This window comes from Microtus ochrogaster, unplaced genomic scaffold (assembly GCF_000317375.1).
Source record: "Microtus ochrogaster isolate Prairie Vole_2 unplaced genomic scaffold, MicOch1.0 UNK15, whole genome shotgun sequence".
NCBI classification, from domain to species: Eukaryota; Metazoa; Chordata; class Mammalia; order Rodentia; family Cricetidae; genus Microtus; species Microtus ochrogaster.
The window spans coordinates 1,089,283-1,103,935 of record NW_004949113.1 but is presented as its reverse complement, the minus strand read 5'-3'; the positions used below and the strand labels follow the sequence as shown (position 1 = coordinate 1,103,935).

At 49.7% G+C, this 14,653-nt stretch overlaps 2 protein-coding genes across 4 annotated transcripts in view; one reads left to right on the top strand and one right to left on the bottom strand.

The window, feature by feature from the left end:
* Nucleotides 1–1,706: 1,706 nt before the first annotated feature.
* Rtbdn (retbindin) lies at nt 1,707–6,133 on the bottom strand. Of its 2 annotated transcripts, none has more exons than XM_026789171.1 (6): nt 6,081–6,133; nt 5,352–5,589; nt 4,083–4,242; nt 3,853–3,963; nt 2,713–2,809; nt 1,707–2,124 (listed from the first exon to the last, which is right to left on the bottom strand). In XM_026789171.1, the coding sequence occupies exons 2-6, from the start codon at nt 5,518–5,520 to the stop codon at nt 1,939–1,941; spliced, it is 723 nt and encodes a 240-aa protein (XP_026644972.1). In that variant the 5' UTR covers nt 5,521–5,589; nt 6,081–6,133; the 3' UTR covers nt 1,707–1,938. The 2 variants fall into 2 exon arrangements, with proteins under 2 accessions (XP_026644972.1, XP_013209169.1); XM_013353715.2 differs by having other exon boundaries at nt 5,352–5,541.
* Nucleotides 6,134–10,166: 4,033 nt separating this feature from the next.
* Mast1 (microtubule associated serine/threonine kinase 1) overlaps nt 10,167–14,653 on the top strand; it is a 37,762-nt gene continuing 33,275 nt past the window's right edge. For both annotated transcript variants that reach the window (XM_026789173.1, XM_013353725.2), the window contains exon 1: nt 10,167–10,278. In XM_026789173.1, coding sequence (XP_026644974.1) covers nt 10,240–10,278 — 39 coding nt within the window. In that variant the 5' untranslated portion in view covers nt 10,167–10,239. The remainder of the gene's footprint in view (nt 10,279–14,653) is intronic.

Genomic DNA, 14,653 nt, shown 5'->3' with positions numbered 1-14,653 from the left:
CTCTGTCTCCTTTCATCGCCTGATGAAGGTTAATATTCAGGGGGATGCCTATATGTTTGTCTTTGGATTCACCTTCTTATTTAGCTTCTCTAGGAAACGCTGTGCTTTGTGGCTATTCAAACAGAATAGGTGTTTCTAGATTGGCACAATTTGATAATTTTTTAAAAGCAAAGTGTCACTGTGTAGCCCTAGTTTTCTGGAACCCATTGTGTAGACCAGGCTGGCCTTGAGCTCACTGAGATCCACCTGCCCCTACCTCCCAAGTGTTGGGATTAAAGGTGTGGGCCACCACCCAGCAATAAGGCTGTCCTTGAACTCAACAGTGATTCCTCTGCTTCTGCCTCTGGAGTGCTTGGGAGTAAAGGTGTGTGCTACCAGGCTTGGCCCCATTTTAAATTTTTTTTTTTTTAAAGATTTTATTTATTAAGTATACAGTGTTCTGCCAGAAGAGGGCACCAGATCCCATTATAGATGGTTGTGAATCACCATGTGGTTCCTGGGAATTGAACTCAGGACCTCTGGCTGCCTTTGAGCCATCTCTCCAGCCCCCCCATTTTAAATTTTTGTCTTGTTTTTCTAGACAGGATTTCTCTATGTAGCCCAGACTGTCCTGGAACTCAATTTGTAAACTAGGCTGGCCCTAAACTCACAGAAGTCTGCCTTTCTATTTTCTCCTGAGTGGTGGAAATAAAGATGTTGCTAGGCAGTGGCAACGTATGCCTTTAATCCCAGCACTCAGGAGACAGAGGCAGGTGAATCTCTGTGAGTTCGAGGCCAGCCTGGTCTACAAAGCAAGATCCAGGACAGCCAGATCTCTCCGGGGGGTTGGGGGGGAAGATATACATGTCGTGTGTGTGTGTGTGTGTCTGTGTGTGTGTGTGTGTGTGTGAGAGAGAGAGAGAGAGAGAGAGAGAGAGAGAGTTGCATGTAGATATGTCTCTGCACCACATCCATGCAATACTCAATGAAGTCAGAAGAGGGCACCAAATCACCTGCAGCTGGAGTTAGAGATGGTTTTGAGCCACCTTGTTGGTATTGGGAATCAGGTCCTCTGCAGGAGAGTCAGTGCTGTTACTGGCAGGCTGTCTCTCGAGTCCTCTCATGCCTTTAATCCCAGCATTTGGGAGTCAGGCACACCTCCCAGTAAGTCCAGGTCAGGCAAGGCTACATGAGACCCTGACTCGAAGCAGAAATAGTTTGTTTATTTATTTGGGGAAAAGGCACATGAGTGCCACCACAGATGTGGAGGTCAGAGGACAACTTGCAAGAATTGGTTCTTTTTGTTGTTGTTTGTTTTGAGACAGGGTTTCTCTGTGGTTTTGGAGCCTGTCCTGGAACTAGCTCTTGTAGACCAGGCTGGTCTCGAACTCACAGAGATCCGCCTGCCTCTGCCTCCCGAGTGCTGGGATTAAAGGCCTGTGCCACCACTGCCCGGCAAGAATTGGTTCTTTTACTACTGTCTGAGTTCTGGGGATAGAATGTAGGTCATCAGTTGGCCTGCTGGGCCATTTTCCTGGTCTCTCGCTTTCCTTTCCTCTCCCCCCTCTTCCTCCTCCCCTATGAGATTTTTTTTTTTTTTTTTTCGAGACAGGGTTTCTCTGCAGCTTTGGAGCCTGTCCTGGAACTCCCTTGGTAGACCAGGCTGGTCTCGAACTCACAGAGATCCGCCTGCCTCTGCCTCCTGAGTGCTGGGATTAAAGGCGTGCGCCACCACTGCCCGGCGAGATTTTTTTTTTTTTTTGCAGTTCTTCCTGACTACTTCTCCAAGTAGCAACCACATCGTATAACGTGGTCTAGGCAGTAACTTTATTCTGGGAAAGAGAGCAAAATAAGTGAGCGGTGAGCCATTTTTAGGATAATGGGTAGAAAAAGTCTGTCTAGGCAACCCCAGGGCGTGGTTTGGGAGGGAGAGGAGAGGGCTGTGACTCTAGGTGGCTCCTACTCAGGGCTGTCACCGCTGCCGCTACCGCTGCCACTGCCTGCAGCATTCAAGATCCAGGTGCGAGAGCGGCGGGCCCTTGGAGAGGAGGTGGAGACATTGAGACAGTGGCGTGAACCAGGAGCTGCCACCTGTAGTATGTGGCCCAGGACTGTGTGACACAGGTCTTCCGCATTGGCGAAGGTCTAAGAGAAAGGGTGGGATCAAGGTTAAAGAAGGTGGAACCTGCATTGCTGGGTGTGATCTGGGCAATGGTGTTCCTCTGAGGGACTGGTCAGTCTCTGGCAGGGCCAGAGCCAGGGGAGGGGTAACAGGTTTCTTGGGCCTGCTGAGAACCCAGAGCAAAGACTAACGTGGAAGGAGAGTCTGGAGTCAGTGGGCTCCTGGGCACTATGCACACGTCCCACATGGAGGCTGGGACGGTGGAAGGGTGGAGATGAGCCTATGGGCTAGGTAGGTAAGGGTAGGGCTAAGCACTTTAGACTAGAGATGGTTCAGCCAGTAAGAGAATTGGCTGCTCTTGCAGAGATCCCGGGTTAGATTAAGATTATCTGGCTGTGCTAACCCACACTTTTTGATTGGAGTACTGGAGCAACAGGCAGATGGATCTTGTCAGCCTGGTCTAAGTAGTGAGTTTTAGGATAGCAAGAGCTATGTAGAAAGTCCCTATCTCAGAAAAGTACCTAGTTAGTTAAAAGACCTCAGGTGTTGGGGCACATCGGTACTCCAGACCACAGTATGAATCCCATCCCTCCCCTCACTCTGGTCCTCACCTGCCCATAGGTGCGGCAACTGGCCTCACAGCCCCTCTTCCCAGAGGGCTGCAGCCAAGTTGGGCCACAGGTAAAATCTGCCTTGCAGGTAGTGAGCCTGGGTATGTGAGAAGGGAAGATGGGTTAGGGTTTTGGAGCCAGTTGGTTTGTCCTGCTCTCTGACCAACGGCCTCACCTCTCAGGCTCCATTCCTTCAAAAGACCAACCCAGCCTTTGCAGGGTTCATTCCCCAAGCTTGTTTATTCATAGACAGGGCCTGAAGCTGGTCTAGAAGCTATTTGTCTCTCAGGATGACCTTGAGTTCCTGATCCTCTTTCCCAAGCACTGGTATTAGAGGCCACCAGTACCACCGCAGTATCCATTCCCTTTATAAAAATATTTAACTTAGCCGGGCGGTGGTGGTGCACGCCTTTAATCCCAGCACTCGGGAGGCAGAGGCAGGCGGATCTCTGTGAGTTCGAGACCAGCCTGGTGTACAAGAGCTAGTTCCAGGACAGGCTCCAAAACCACAGAGAAACCCTGTCTCGAAAAAGAAAAAAAAATTTAACTTAATATAGGGTTTCTCTGTGTAGCCCTGGCTGCCCTGGAAATAACTCTGAATACCAGGCTGGCCTGGAACTCAGAAATCCTCCTGCCTCTGCTTCCTGAGTGTTGGAGCTAAAGGCATGTGCCGCCATCACCCAACTTAAAATTACTTTTAAATTATGTGTGTACACACTAGTGCCGGTGCCAGGGGGGTTCCCAAGAGGGCGTTAGATACCCTGGAGCTGGAATTACAAGCAACTGTGAGCCTGACATAGGTATTGGGAACTGAACCCGGGTCCTCTGAGAAAGCAGTAAGCACTCTTAATGGTTGAGCCATCTCTCCAGCCCAGAGAACCTGTTTGTGAGCCGCTCCTTGCATTCCTCTGTTAGCTCCTCTAAGGGTCAAAAACTTGAATCTTTTGACACTTCCTGGCCCTCCAGAGTCTTCACGCTGTCTTAAATGCCAGGTCATTCTTTTACCTTGGCATCTACCTAGATCTACCCTTTCTACGTCGGGTACACACTAGGTCTCTAGACCGACCCTGGCTCTATAGGGGCTAAGGCCCTCCGCCTTGCTCATACTGTTGGGCACGCCCCTGTCCCCACCTCCCTTACCAAATCTGGCAGAGCTCTGGGCAGAGAGGTTGCTCCCGGTGTACACCAAGCAGCAGCGGATGGAAGCGATTGCGGAGGGCACGTTGAAGGCGTCCCAAGAAGAATTCACATCTGGACGTGGGAGAGACAGGACAGGCAGGGCACAATCCTCAGGGGAAATTAAGTCTGAGCCCAGATGCGGACAAATAAGGCAAAGAACCGAGGGACAGGCTAGTGGGTGTATTACTCACTCTGGGCTTGGCACACCGCAGCTCTCTAGACGGGCCCCTGGGCTTGACGCCTCTGGCCCGTCTATCTCTGAAGTACAGCAAGTTTCTGGAACTGGTGATGTCTGTGAACCAGGATCTTGGATCCTCGGGTAAGGCTGTGGAGCTGAGTACTGAGGATGCCCTGACAACAGGAATTTTATCAGCCATCCCAAAGAGAAGAACCTTAAAAAGATTTCTCTTGAGTTGAACGGAACGGCATGGATCTGCAGTCCCAGACACTTGGAGACTGAAGCAGAGGGAATCTCTAGTTTAAGAGCAGTCTAGGCAACTTAGATCCTGGGTGAGAATAAGAACAAATGGGTCTAGGCTATGGCCTGGTGGCATAAAGCTTGCCTAGCGTGTGAAAGGCACCAGGTTCTGCGAAATGTGGCTTCAAGCAGTTAGAACCGTGTGTCACTCATAATAATCAGGTTATATCTGTAGCATAGTGTGTATGTGCTTCATTTCCACAACACATGTATGTTCATTCTGTGATTTCTCCATGTTCTTATTTACTGGGGGTTGGATCTAGGGCACTCCCGTGTTAGGCATACATGCTATCATTGAGCTATATCTTCAGCATTATTATTATTATTATTATTTTGGTTTTTCGAGACAAGGTTTCTGTGTGGTTTTGGAGCCTGTCCTGGAACTAGCTCTTGTAGACCAGGCTGGCCTCGAACTCACAGAGATCCGCCTGCCTTTGCCTCCCGAGTGCTGGGATTAAAAGCGTGCGCCACCACCGCCCGGCTATATCTTCAGCATTATTGATACTAATTTTTAGAATTGTATTGTGTGTGGAGGTCAGGGAAAGTTGTAGGCATTGATTCTCTCTTCACCGTATGGGCTCCAGGGACCTAACTCAAGTTGTTGAGCTTGGTGGCAGTCATTTCTACTCCCTGAGCCTTATGCATTTATTTTGAGATAGAGCTTCATGTGGTTCAGCCTGGCCTTCCAACTCCCTGTTGTAGCTGGCCTTGAAATCCTAATCCTCCTACATCCACCTTCTGTGGGCTGGGATTACAGGTGGGCATCACCATGCCTAACTCTCTACCAAGGTGAACTGACTGGCTCAAGGTCACAGCACCGAGGTGTGGATTTGAAATTGAACTAAGCAGCCGGATACCCACTAGCTGGATACTCACTATCCAGGTTCATCAGTAACCCTGGCTACCCACCCTCGTCACTACCCTCTTACAAGGAAGCTCAGAGTGGGGTTTCTCTGGGTCAGGGCTTACATAAGATGCTCACCTGCTAGGTGCAGCTGATTTGTGCCCACACTGGCTGGCAGCCCAGGGTGTCCCCAGAACATAACTTGCAGTGGGTGGCTCCCTCCACAGGCCACCAAGAAGATCCAAGCCAGGATCAGTCGCAGGGCCCAGTCCAGGCTGCTGGGTTGAAGGTGGCTTTTGTGGGCCATGTCCACTGAGACAAGAGCCAGCTGGTATGGAGGGGTGAGGTGTCACTGTCGTGGAGGTTCAGCTCGGGGCTGGTGAGCAGACACCAGAATGGGTGCCAGGAAGCACAGAGAACGGGCAATACTAGAGGAGCAGGCAAAGGCCAGACTGCCAGAACCCTAGGGGGAGTTTCAGGAGGAGCCCCTCCCAACAGACACATCCCTTCCATTCATTCTGGCCCATGTACCACCCCAGCTTAAACCACACATGCAAGCAATCTCTCGTCCTGTTTGCCCTCTGCTACTAACTTCAGAGGAGCAGGATCACCCCAGTTCTTCCAAGCCCCACTTCCACCCAAGACTTCCTCTCTCTCTCCAGCCCTGCCCTCCTCACTATTTTCACGGTCACCTTCTCTGGATCCACAATCGGCTTAGGAGCTTCCACCCTGGGCTGGACCTTTAGTATCAGCCCGACTCTGGCAGGGCTGGGGTTCTGCCACTAGGCACTACAAGCTTCTGGTCAGAGGAAGGCAAGAGTATGGGAGACAAGATTCCCACCTCCCTACCTACTCCCTGGCACTCACCTTTAGCGGGCTGTTGTGTAGGGACTGTTGAGACACCTCAGAACCACTGAACAAGGCCGGCTAACAGCGGCAACTGTAAGGGGTGCGGTTTGGTTCAGGGGCGGGGCTTTCCAAAGTCCCACCCCCACAGCCACAAACACGTGCTCTTGGGACTGGTGCATTTATATCCACAAGCTTGCCCTGTGTTAAACTTGGGATTTAAGATCCTGTCTGTCTGTCTGACTGAGTGTGTGAGTGTGTGTGTGTGAGTGTGTGTGTGTGTGTGTGTGTGTGTGATGTGTAGGTAATCCTGTCTCTGTTGTGTGAGAGGGTGTCTCTTGAGTTTGTGGTTTCATGTGCGTGCTGGCTGGTACAGGTTGCTGTACCTTTCTCCAGTTATTGCAATGTGTGTCCTTTAGCATTCTGTCCATTAATTCAAGATATTTGTTTATTTTGTGTTTTTGAGACAAGGTTCTGTGTAACTTTGGCTATTCTGGAACTTGCTCTGTAGACCTTAAATTCACAGAAATCTGCCCGCCTCTGCCTCCCAAGTGCTAGGGTTAAAGGTGTGCACCACCACACCTGCCCAATAGACGTTTATTAAACATACACTCTGAAAAGCTGAAAAGCTGGGCAGGGTGGCCCACCTTTAATCCCAGCACCAGGAAGACAGAGGCAGGAGGATTGGTCTACAGAATGAGTTCTAGGACAGCCATGGCAGAATTCCTGCCTCAAAAACAAACACACAAAGCAACCCGGTACTGGTTTCTGGGGTGCACTTATACAAGATATGACAATCTGTCTTCACAGAATTGACTCGACTCAAGATGGAGAACCAAGTGGGGGAAACAGCGCTGGAGAAGGGGGTATTCATGGCTCTCATGCACCTGGGTGCGAGCTGCTGGGAGAAGTGTGTATCTGTGTGTTAGGGACTGTGCTGCACCATAGAGCATCCTTGGGTTTTGGAGTTGTGCATGTTGCGTTTGTAATTCTTTTTTTTTGAGTGTGCTTGCATTTGATAAGTGTCTATATGTCTGTTTTTCCTAAATATATGTTTGTATGATTGCAGAGTGTGAGTTTTTAAAATGTATCTTTTAAAAAAAATTTATTTTATGTACATGAGTGCTTTGTCTGCATGTATGTCTTTATACAAGAAGAGGGCATCAAATCCCACAATAGATGATTGTGATCCACCATGTTGTTGCTGAGAGATGAACTCCAGACCTCTGGAAGAGCAGTCAGTGTTCTTAGCTGCTGAGCCATCTCTCCAGCCTGAGTGTGTGTGTGTATGTGTGTGTGTGTGTATGTGTTTGTTTATGCACATTATGTGTGTCTGTTTGCCAGATATTTGCAAATATTTACTTATGTTGTTTGTGATTCTCTTTGCTAATTATGTGTGTGTGGTTTTCTTTTTTATATTTTACTACTTTAAATCAGGTGTGTCTGTCTGTCTGTCTATCTGTCTGTCTGTCTCTGTGGATATGAGTGCAGTTGCCCTGTGAGGTCATAGTCCTCTGATCAGATCCCCTGGAGCTAGAGTTACAGGCAGCAGTAAGCTGCCTGACATGGGTGCTGAGAACTGAACTTGGGTCCTCTGAATGGGTGGTATGTTCTCTTAACCACTGAGCAATCTCCCCAACCCACTATGCACACTTTTGGAGACTAGGTGGGTCTCTATTTGAGGAGTATGTACACATTATGTGTGAATACTTGCTCGTGTCTGTGTTAGAAGAGTATGTATGGCCGGGCGGTGGTGGCGCACGCCTTTAATCCCAGCACTTTTGGAGACTAGGTGGGTCTCTATTTGAGGAGTATGTACACATTATGTGTGAATACTTGCTCGTGTCTGTGTTAGAAGAGTATGTATGGCCGGGCGGTGGTGGCGCACGCCTTTAATCCCAGCACTCGGGAGGCAGAGGCAAGCGGATCTCTGTGAGTTCGAGGCCAGCCTGGTCTACAAAGGGAGTTCCAGGACAGGCTCCAAAGCTACAGAGAAACCCTGTCTCGAAAAACAAAAAACAAAAAACAAACAAACAAACAAAAAAGAGTATGTATGTGTAAGGATATGCAGTGTTTGTGAATGTATTTGTAGAATATGTACACAACAATGTGTGTGCAGAGCACTGTTTCTGCTTTTACTCATATGTCATATGCATGTTTTTAGAGATATCCATCCGTCCTTATAGAATATTTATAGCACCACCAGAAATGTGTCTCCCTCCTATCTCACAGTGGGGCACGCATTTTAAAGACTTACTTTAATTATTTAATAAAGATAATTATTTAATTATTTTAATGTGCATTGGGTTTGGGGTGTGTACTGGGGTGTGTACTGGGGAGGTCAGATGCCTCTGATCACCTAGAACTGAGGGTACACGCTCTTGTCAACTACCCAGTGTGGGTCTGGGAGCCAAGCTCTGTTTCTCTGCGAGAGCACTAATCACTCTTCTTTTAGTGTAAATTATTTCATGCATATAGGTATTTTGACTGCATGTGTATGTGCATCATGCTTGTGCCAAACGAAGACGTCAGATCCCCTGGAACAGGAGTTATGAACAGTTGTAAGCACAAAGGCAGGGATGTAGTTTTGGTCTTTTTTCATTGCTGAACTCTCATATTGCCAAATTATTACCGAACATGCTCAGTAGATGTTGAGTAAGGAAATTAATGAATTAATGCCTCCCTAGGGAAGGATATCCCTATGTAACCCAGGCTAGACTGGAACTTCTACTTCTCTATCTTTCTATGGGCAAGAGTGACATCACAGAGGTCCCAGGAACCAACTGTTACAAGAAACAGCTTTTGTCTGGGCTGGACCAAGGTGGTTGGGAGTCATTTCTATCGTATTTGTGGGGTTTGCTTCCCTCAAGACCCTGTGCGCACGCATGCCCTCATCGCTTTCACGGCGCTCATACTTCAGCACCGTGGACAGGAGCACGAAGCCAGCACCAGGGACAGCTTTCTAGGCCAGGAACGAGAAAATTTCCAAGTCGTGGATAGACAAATATAAGCAACAGAATCCTTGAGGTGGTTACGCTGACAAACTGAGACAGAAAGACGCAGGCAACAATAACACAGGCAAAGGTGCAGAAACGAGGGCCAACCACCAAGAACACTGACCCAGCCCTCGTCTCCCCTCCGTTGTCCGGCGGAGGTCACTCTAGTACAGAGGACCTCTCCTCCAAGACCTTGGGTCAGCTACGGGATGCCACCCTAGGAAACCGCTCTGTCTAGGGTTCAGGTGATGTCCTCTCCAACGCTGGGAAGCATGGTCATCTGGAGCGGAGTAAGGATCACTCCATCTGCCCCCTCCCCAGCTACCAGTTAATCGCTCTTATAAATATATCCTGACCTGGCCTAACTCCTTAATCCTGACCATGAGGCAAAGACTCTGGAGGGGCTGCAGGACTTAAGGGGCTCTGTCCTGTGTCAGGCAAGGGAATGCTGTCTGAGTTGAGTGGATATACACATTTTTCTGAGGGGGGAAACTCCCATGAGAACCAGCCTCTTGACTGAACACGTGACTCTGGAAGAATGCATCTGTGGAGATCTAAGGATGTCCTGGGGTGGAGACAATTTCCCACAGAGAAGAGAATATGCCTTCGAGTGGTCCCATGGGGGGGGATATTCGCTCCAGGGTCCCCAAATATACCACCAATGGGATCTTTGAAGAAATGCCTCTTCAGGGGAAATTGAGATGAAGCGTTACCTCTCAGACACTATCTCTAATAGGAGTGATTTTCAGAGTGAAGGGATAGCTCTTCATGGCAGATCACATCCTTGTGGGAATGTGTCACCTGTGGGGGGCCGCTAGTCGCACCGGGAATTCGTCTGTTGAGAATAGCTCCCTTGGGGATCTTTCTTGGGTTGGAGGGTCTGTGCAAGAGAATGTCTTGATAGGGTCTCTCGCCAGCATGCCTCCCTTAGGGACATCTGGAGGCTCCACCCACCCAACCCTGCTCGCCCCACCACCACCAGCGCGGGCAGCGGTGGCCGAAACCGGGCTCCAGCTCCCAGACGCAGTGACGGCGCCGGGCCCGCCCCGCTTCGCTCCGCCCTCCGCCCCCCCTCCCTCACCGGCCGCCGCCGCGGTCCCCGAGGCTTCTCTCTTCCTCCCTCCTCCCTCCTCCTGCTGCCGCCACCTCCCTCCTCCCTCCCCCGGACCGAAGTCGCCGCCGCCATGGACGATTCGGGCCTGATCCGCCGCCGGAGGCTGCAGGTACGCTGCAGCCCGGGCTCCAAGGAGGGGATGGGGTCGGTGCCCTGGGGCGGGGCCGAGCAGAACGCAGGAGAACTTAAGCCCGGGTCGGCCCTGGCGACCCTTCGTGCTGCTAGAGGATGCTCTAGGCTAGGAGTGCCGTGGCCGCGCGTCCTGGCAGCGCGGACCCCGCCCCTCAGGCGTTGCCCGTGTATCCCGGAGGCTACTGGAGGGGCTGCATCCTAGCGCGCCCCCTCGAGGATGGCCTGGGCTGCATCTGGCCCCACCGGAGTCTGAGGCAGCGGGGCCCAGGTCCTTGCCCAGACGTTTGGACAGTCTGGGGGTGAAGGTGCGGCAAGTAAAGTTATTGCCCCAGGGTTCGAGCCCCTCGGGGTTACCAGTGCTTCAGCAGCTGTAAACATGTTTGTTCGTCAGCCTCCCACCTCACCACCCCAGAGCCCTTCCTAGGCTTGCGAACCTGAGTCCTCCATTCACCTGTCTGGCCACTAGGACTCTTCCTACTGCCCTAATTGGACAGGCACCTAGACAGCCTTCCCACTTTCCATTCCCCCTCCACTACAATACTCCCACCATACACACATACACACACCCGCCCGCGATCCTTAAGTCCAGCCCAGCTTGTGGGTGGGCGGGAGCGATTTTTAGCTCCTTGCAGTCAGTCTTCGAAGATGCTGATCGCTAGGCTGCGCAGGCGCAGGAGGCGTGAGTCCAGTGCACAGAGTGGGATATTGAGAGTTTTTGGGTGAGGGAAAGCTGAAACAAATCCTCAGGCAGGTAGGGAGTTTGAGGCTGAAACTGTCCTCTGAGGTTTGGCTTGTCCTTCTGAGTTTATAAACTAACCTCATAGGGAAAATGATCAAGGCTTAACGCCTAGGGCTACCTAGAAGCTGGTCCTTCTGAGCCTCCTTGGAGGTCAGTCCCTGATTGTGCTCCAGAATGTGGGCTAAATCAGTTGTGAGCCCAGGCTCTTGTCCAATTGTACGCTCCCTTAATACATCATCTCCAAGATCAAGACCACGGAGAGATGAGCCATCAGTAAGGGCAGGGGGGAAAATGAGACTCGGTAGGAAAGACATCCCTGGAGGCTGGAACAGCCTGATTGGAAAGCTAATTTGCTTTCAAACAGAGTCTCAAAGCCTGGGCTTCTCGACGTCTTCCTCACTTTCCCTCCAGCTCGCAGGGTAGATCAGGAGTGTGAGTCTTGAGTACGACAGGGTGTTGCGGCAAAGCCAGAGGAAGTACTACAGCAGCTAAGCCAGTCCAAGGCACCCGCTCCTCGCAGAAGGATGGAAGTGGGCGGTCCCTGAACGGGGTGTGTCCCGGTCCTTCGAACCGGCGCCGAATTCCATTGGCTCAACGCCACGCGGGACTTTGTCTCTGACGCAAGCCTCCGCCCCAACCCATATATTACGGCTGCTCAGCCACTCAGTTCAGGACATGCAAGGAATTCCTGCTCTCTCGAATGCGGCCACTTTAATGCCTGGGTCCACTCACTCGCATCGGTTCCACCGCTAAGCAAAATATCCCGCTATCCCTCAGCTCCAGAGTCGCCTGTGTGCAGTTAGGATACTAAACACGAAGAGCACAGCACCCTGCCGGGAGAAGCAGAGTAGGGGAGTGGGAGGTGGCGTTTGTCTAACATGACTCCAAGGTTCTACATTTCTCTTCTTTCTTTATTTTTATCTAATTTAAAAAACTGTGTTGAGATAGCATCTCACTGTGTAGCCTGGAACTTGCTATTTAGACCAGGCTGACCTCGAACTCACAAAGATTCCCCTGCCTCTGCCTCCCGAATACAGAGAGGATCTAAATTTCTGTGGCTCTGGTTGGTCCCTTTTCTCCACTCTGGGATGTTTATGGGGAGCTTGCAGATGAGGTCCATTCTGAGGACTTCTTTCTGTGGTATTTAAAGATTCTTTGAGGCTTATCATCTATGCCTCATTACAAAGATCTGAAGACCTTGGCTCCATGACTAAAAAATCCGGGTATTACTTTTGCTAGGTCCATTAAAGCTGATTAGCTTGTGAACCGGGAGACCAATTCACCTCAAACCTGCCATTACAAGAGGGAAAATCTAGTCTGGCTTTCTGGTCACTGTGGCTCCCCAGGGCAGTGCACTTTGACCCTGGCTGTCTGAATACCTTTTGCACATGGAAGTGGTAGGATCCTCTGAGACATTCTCTGCTGTGTGTCATGTCTATCAATAACTCTTATTCTGACTTATTGCTTTAACATTTTTTATTTTTACTTAAAAATTTGTATTACTTCTTTTGAAATTCATGTATAAGGATGTTTTGCCTGCATCTATGTCTGTGAACTACCAGTAGCCAGGGATCAAAGAGGCCAGAAGAAGGCATTAGATCCCCTATAACTGGAATTTCAGACAGCTGTGAACTGCCATGTAGGTACTGGGAATCAAATATGGGTCCTCTGCAAGAACAAGTGCTCTAATAGCTGAGCTTTCTCTCCAACCTGTATCTATCTATCTATCTATCTATCTATCTATCTATCTATCTATCTATCTATCTATCTATTTATCTATCTATCTATCTATCTAATCATCTATCTATCTGTCTATCTTTCTCTCTGTGTGTGTATGTCTCTGTGTGTGTGTGTGTATGTGTGTGAATGTATGTATGTAGGTGAGCATGTGTCACAATTTGTAGGAGGGGTTTCTTTCCTCTCACTACATGGATCCTGTGGCTGGAACTCAGGGAACTAGGCTCATGAGAAAACACCCTTAGGAGCTGAGCATCTCTTCTGCCCTGCACTTACTGCTTGCTGAGCATACATCAAGTGCCAGGTACCACCCTAAAATGCTAAAACCTGCATCACCACACAGACTCCACTAGGAGACAGGGGTACTTTGGGAAGGTCATTTGCCAAGGTCACAAAAGGCAAGTTTGGGATTTTAAAGCCAGGTTTTTATCTCTGAGAGACCATAGAAAGGATTATGATGTACTTGTTTTGTTGGTTTTGCACACATATGTATGTGGTGTCCACGCATGTGTATATGGGTGTGAGTACACACGTGTGCGCACATGTGTGTGTGGAGGCTGGAGGTTGACACCTGCTGTCTTTCTCCAGTCCTCTCTTTATTTACTGATGCAGGTTCTCTAGATGACCTCAGAGCTTGCTAACATGGGCTAGTCTAGCTAGCCAGTCTGCCCTGGGGGTCCCTTATCTCCACCCCATCCCAGCACTGGGACTGCTGGGGAGCCCTCATGCCCATCTAGCATTTGGGTAGGTGTTGAGGACTAGAATTTGGTTCTTGTTTTTTTTTTCTCCCGAGACAGGGTTTCTCTGTGGTTTTGGAGCCTCTCCTGGAACTAGCTCTTGTAGACCAGGCTGGTCTCGAACTCACAGAGATCCTCCTGCCTCTGCCTCCCGAGTGCTGGGATTAAAGGCGTGTGCCACCACCGCCAGGCATATTTTTTTAAAGACTTTATTTATTTTTATCTATTGAGTAGGGTGTTCCTATGTAGACCAGGCTTGCCTTGAATCTGCTTGTCTACTCTCTTCCTCTCAAGTGCTGAGATCAAAGTTGCACGCCACCGTGCCCTGCAAGAAGTGTTTTATTCTTAAAGATCTGTTTTAATCATGTGTGTGTGTGTGGGGGGGTAATTGCACATGAATACAAGTGCCCAAAGAGGTCAGATGTACTAAATACCCAGGAGCCTGGGTTACAGGCTGTGAGCTACCTGATGTGGTTGCCGGGAACCGAATCCAGGTCCTCAGGGAGAGCAGTATGTGCTCTTAACTACTGATCCATCTCTCCAGCCCTGGAATTCTGGTTCTTAAACTCGTTCATTACAGTCTTTATCCACTGGAATGTCACCTTTTTCCTCCTTCAAAAGATCCATTGAAGCAAGGCATGCTAGCTTGCATCTCCAACCTCAGCACCCGGGAAGTGGAGACAGGAGTTCAAGGACAGCATAGGCTACAGGAGACCTTGTTTCAAAACAGAACAAATCTTTTTAAACCTTCACCCAACTCTCCTCACCTGCATTGCTAGCCAACCTACTTTACCTCAGCCTGTGAAACACTATTGAGAGATGATGGTTCCTAATCCCATTGCTCTCCTCTGAAAAGGATCGGGACAATGTAATGACTTTTCCTCCTTTTCATTTGTGTTTTGTTTTGGTTTTTGTTTTTTAACAGAGGGTTTTTCTGTGTGCCCCTGGCTGTGCTGGAACTTGTTCTGTAGAGTAGGCTAGCCTCAAAGTCAGAGATTCCCTTGCCTCTGCCTCTCAAGTGCTCAGACTAAAGTGTGTGCCATCAGCCAGGCGGTGGTGGCGCACACCTTTAATCCCAGCACTTGGGAGGCAGAGGCAGGCGGATCTTTGTGAGTTCGAGACCAGCCTGGTCTACAAGA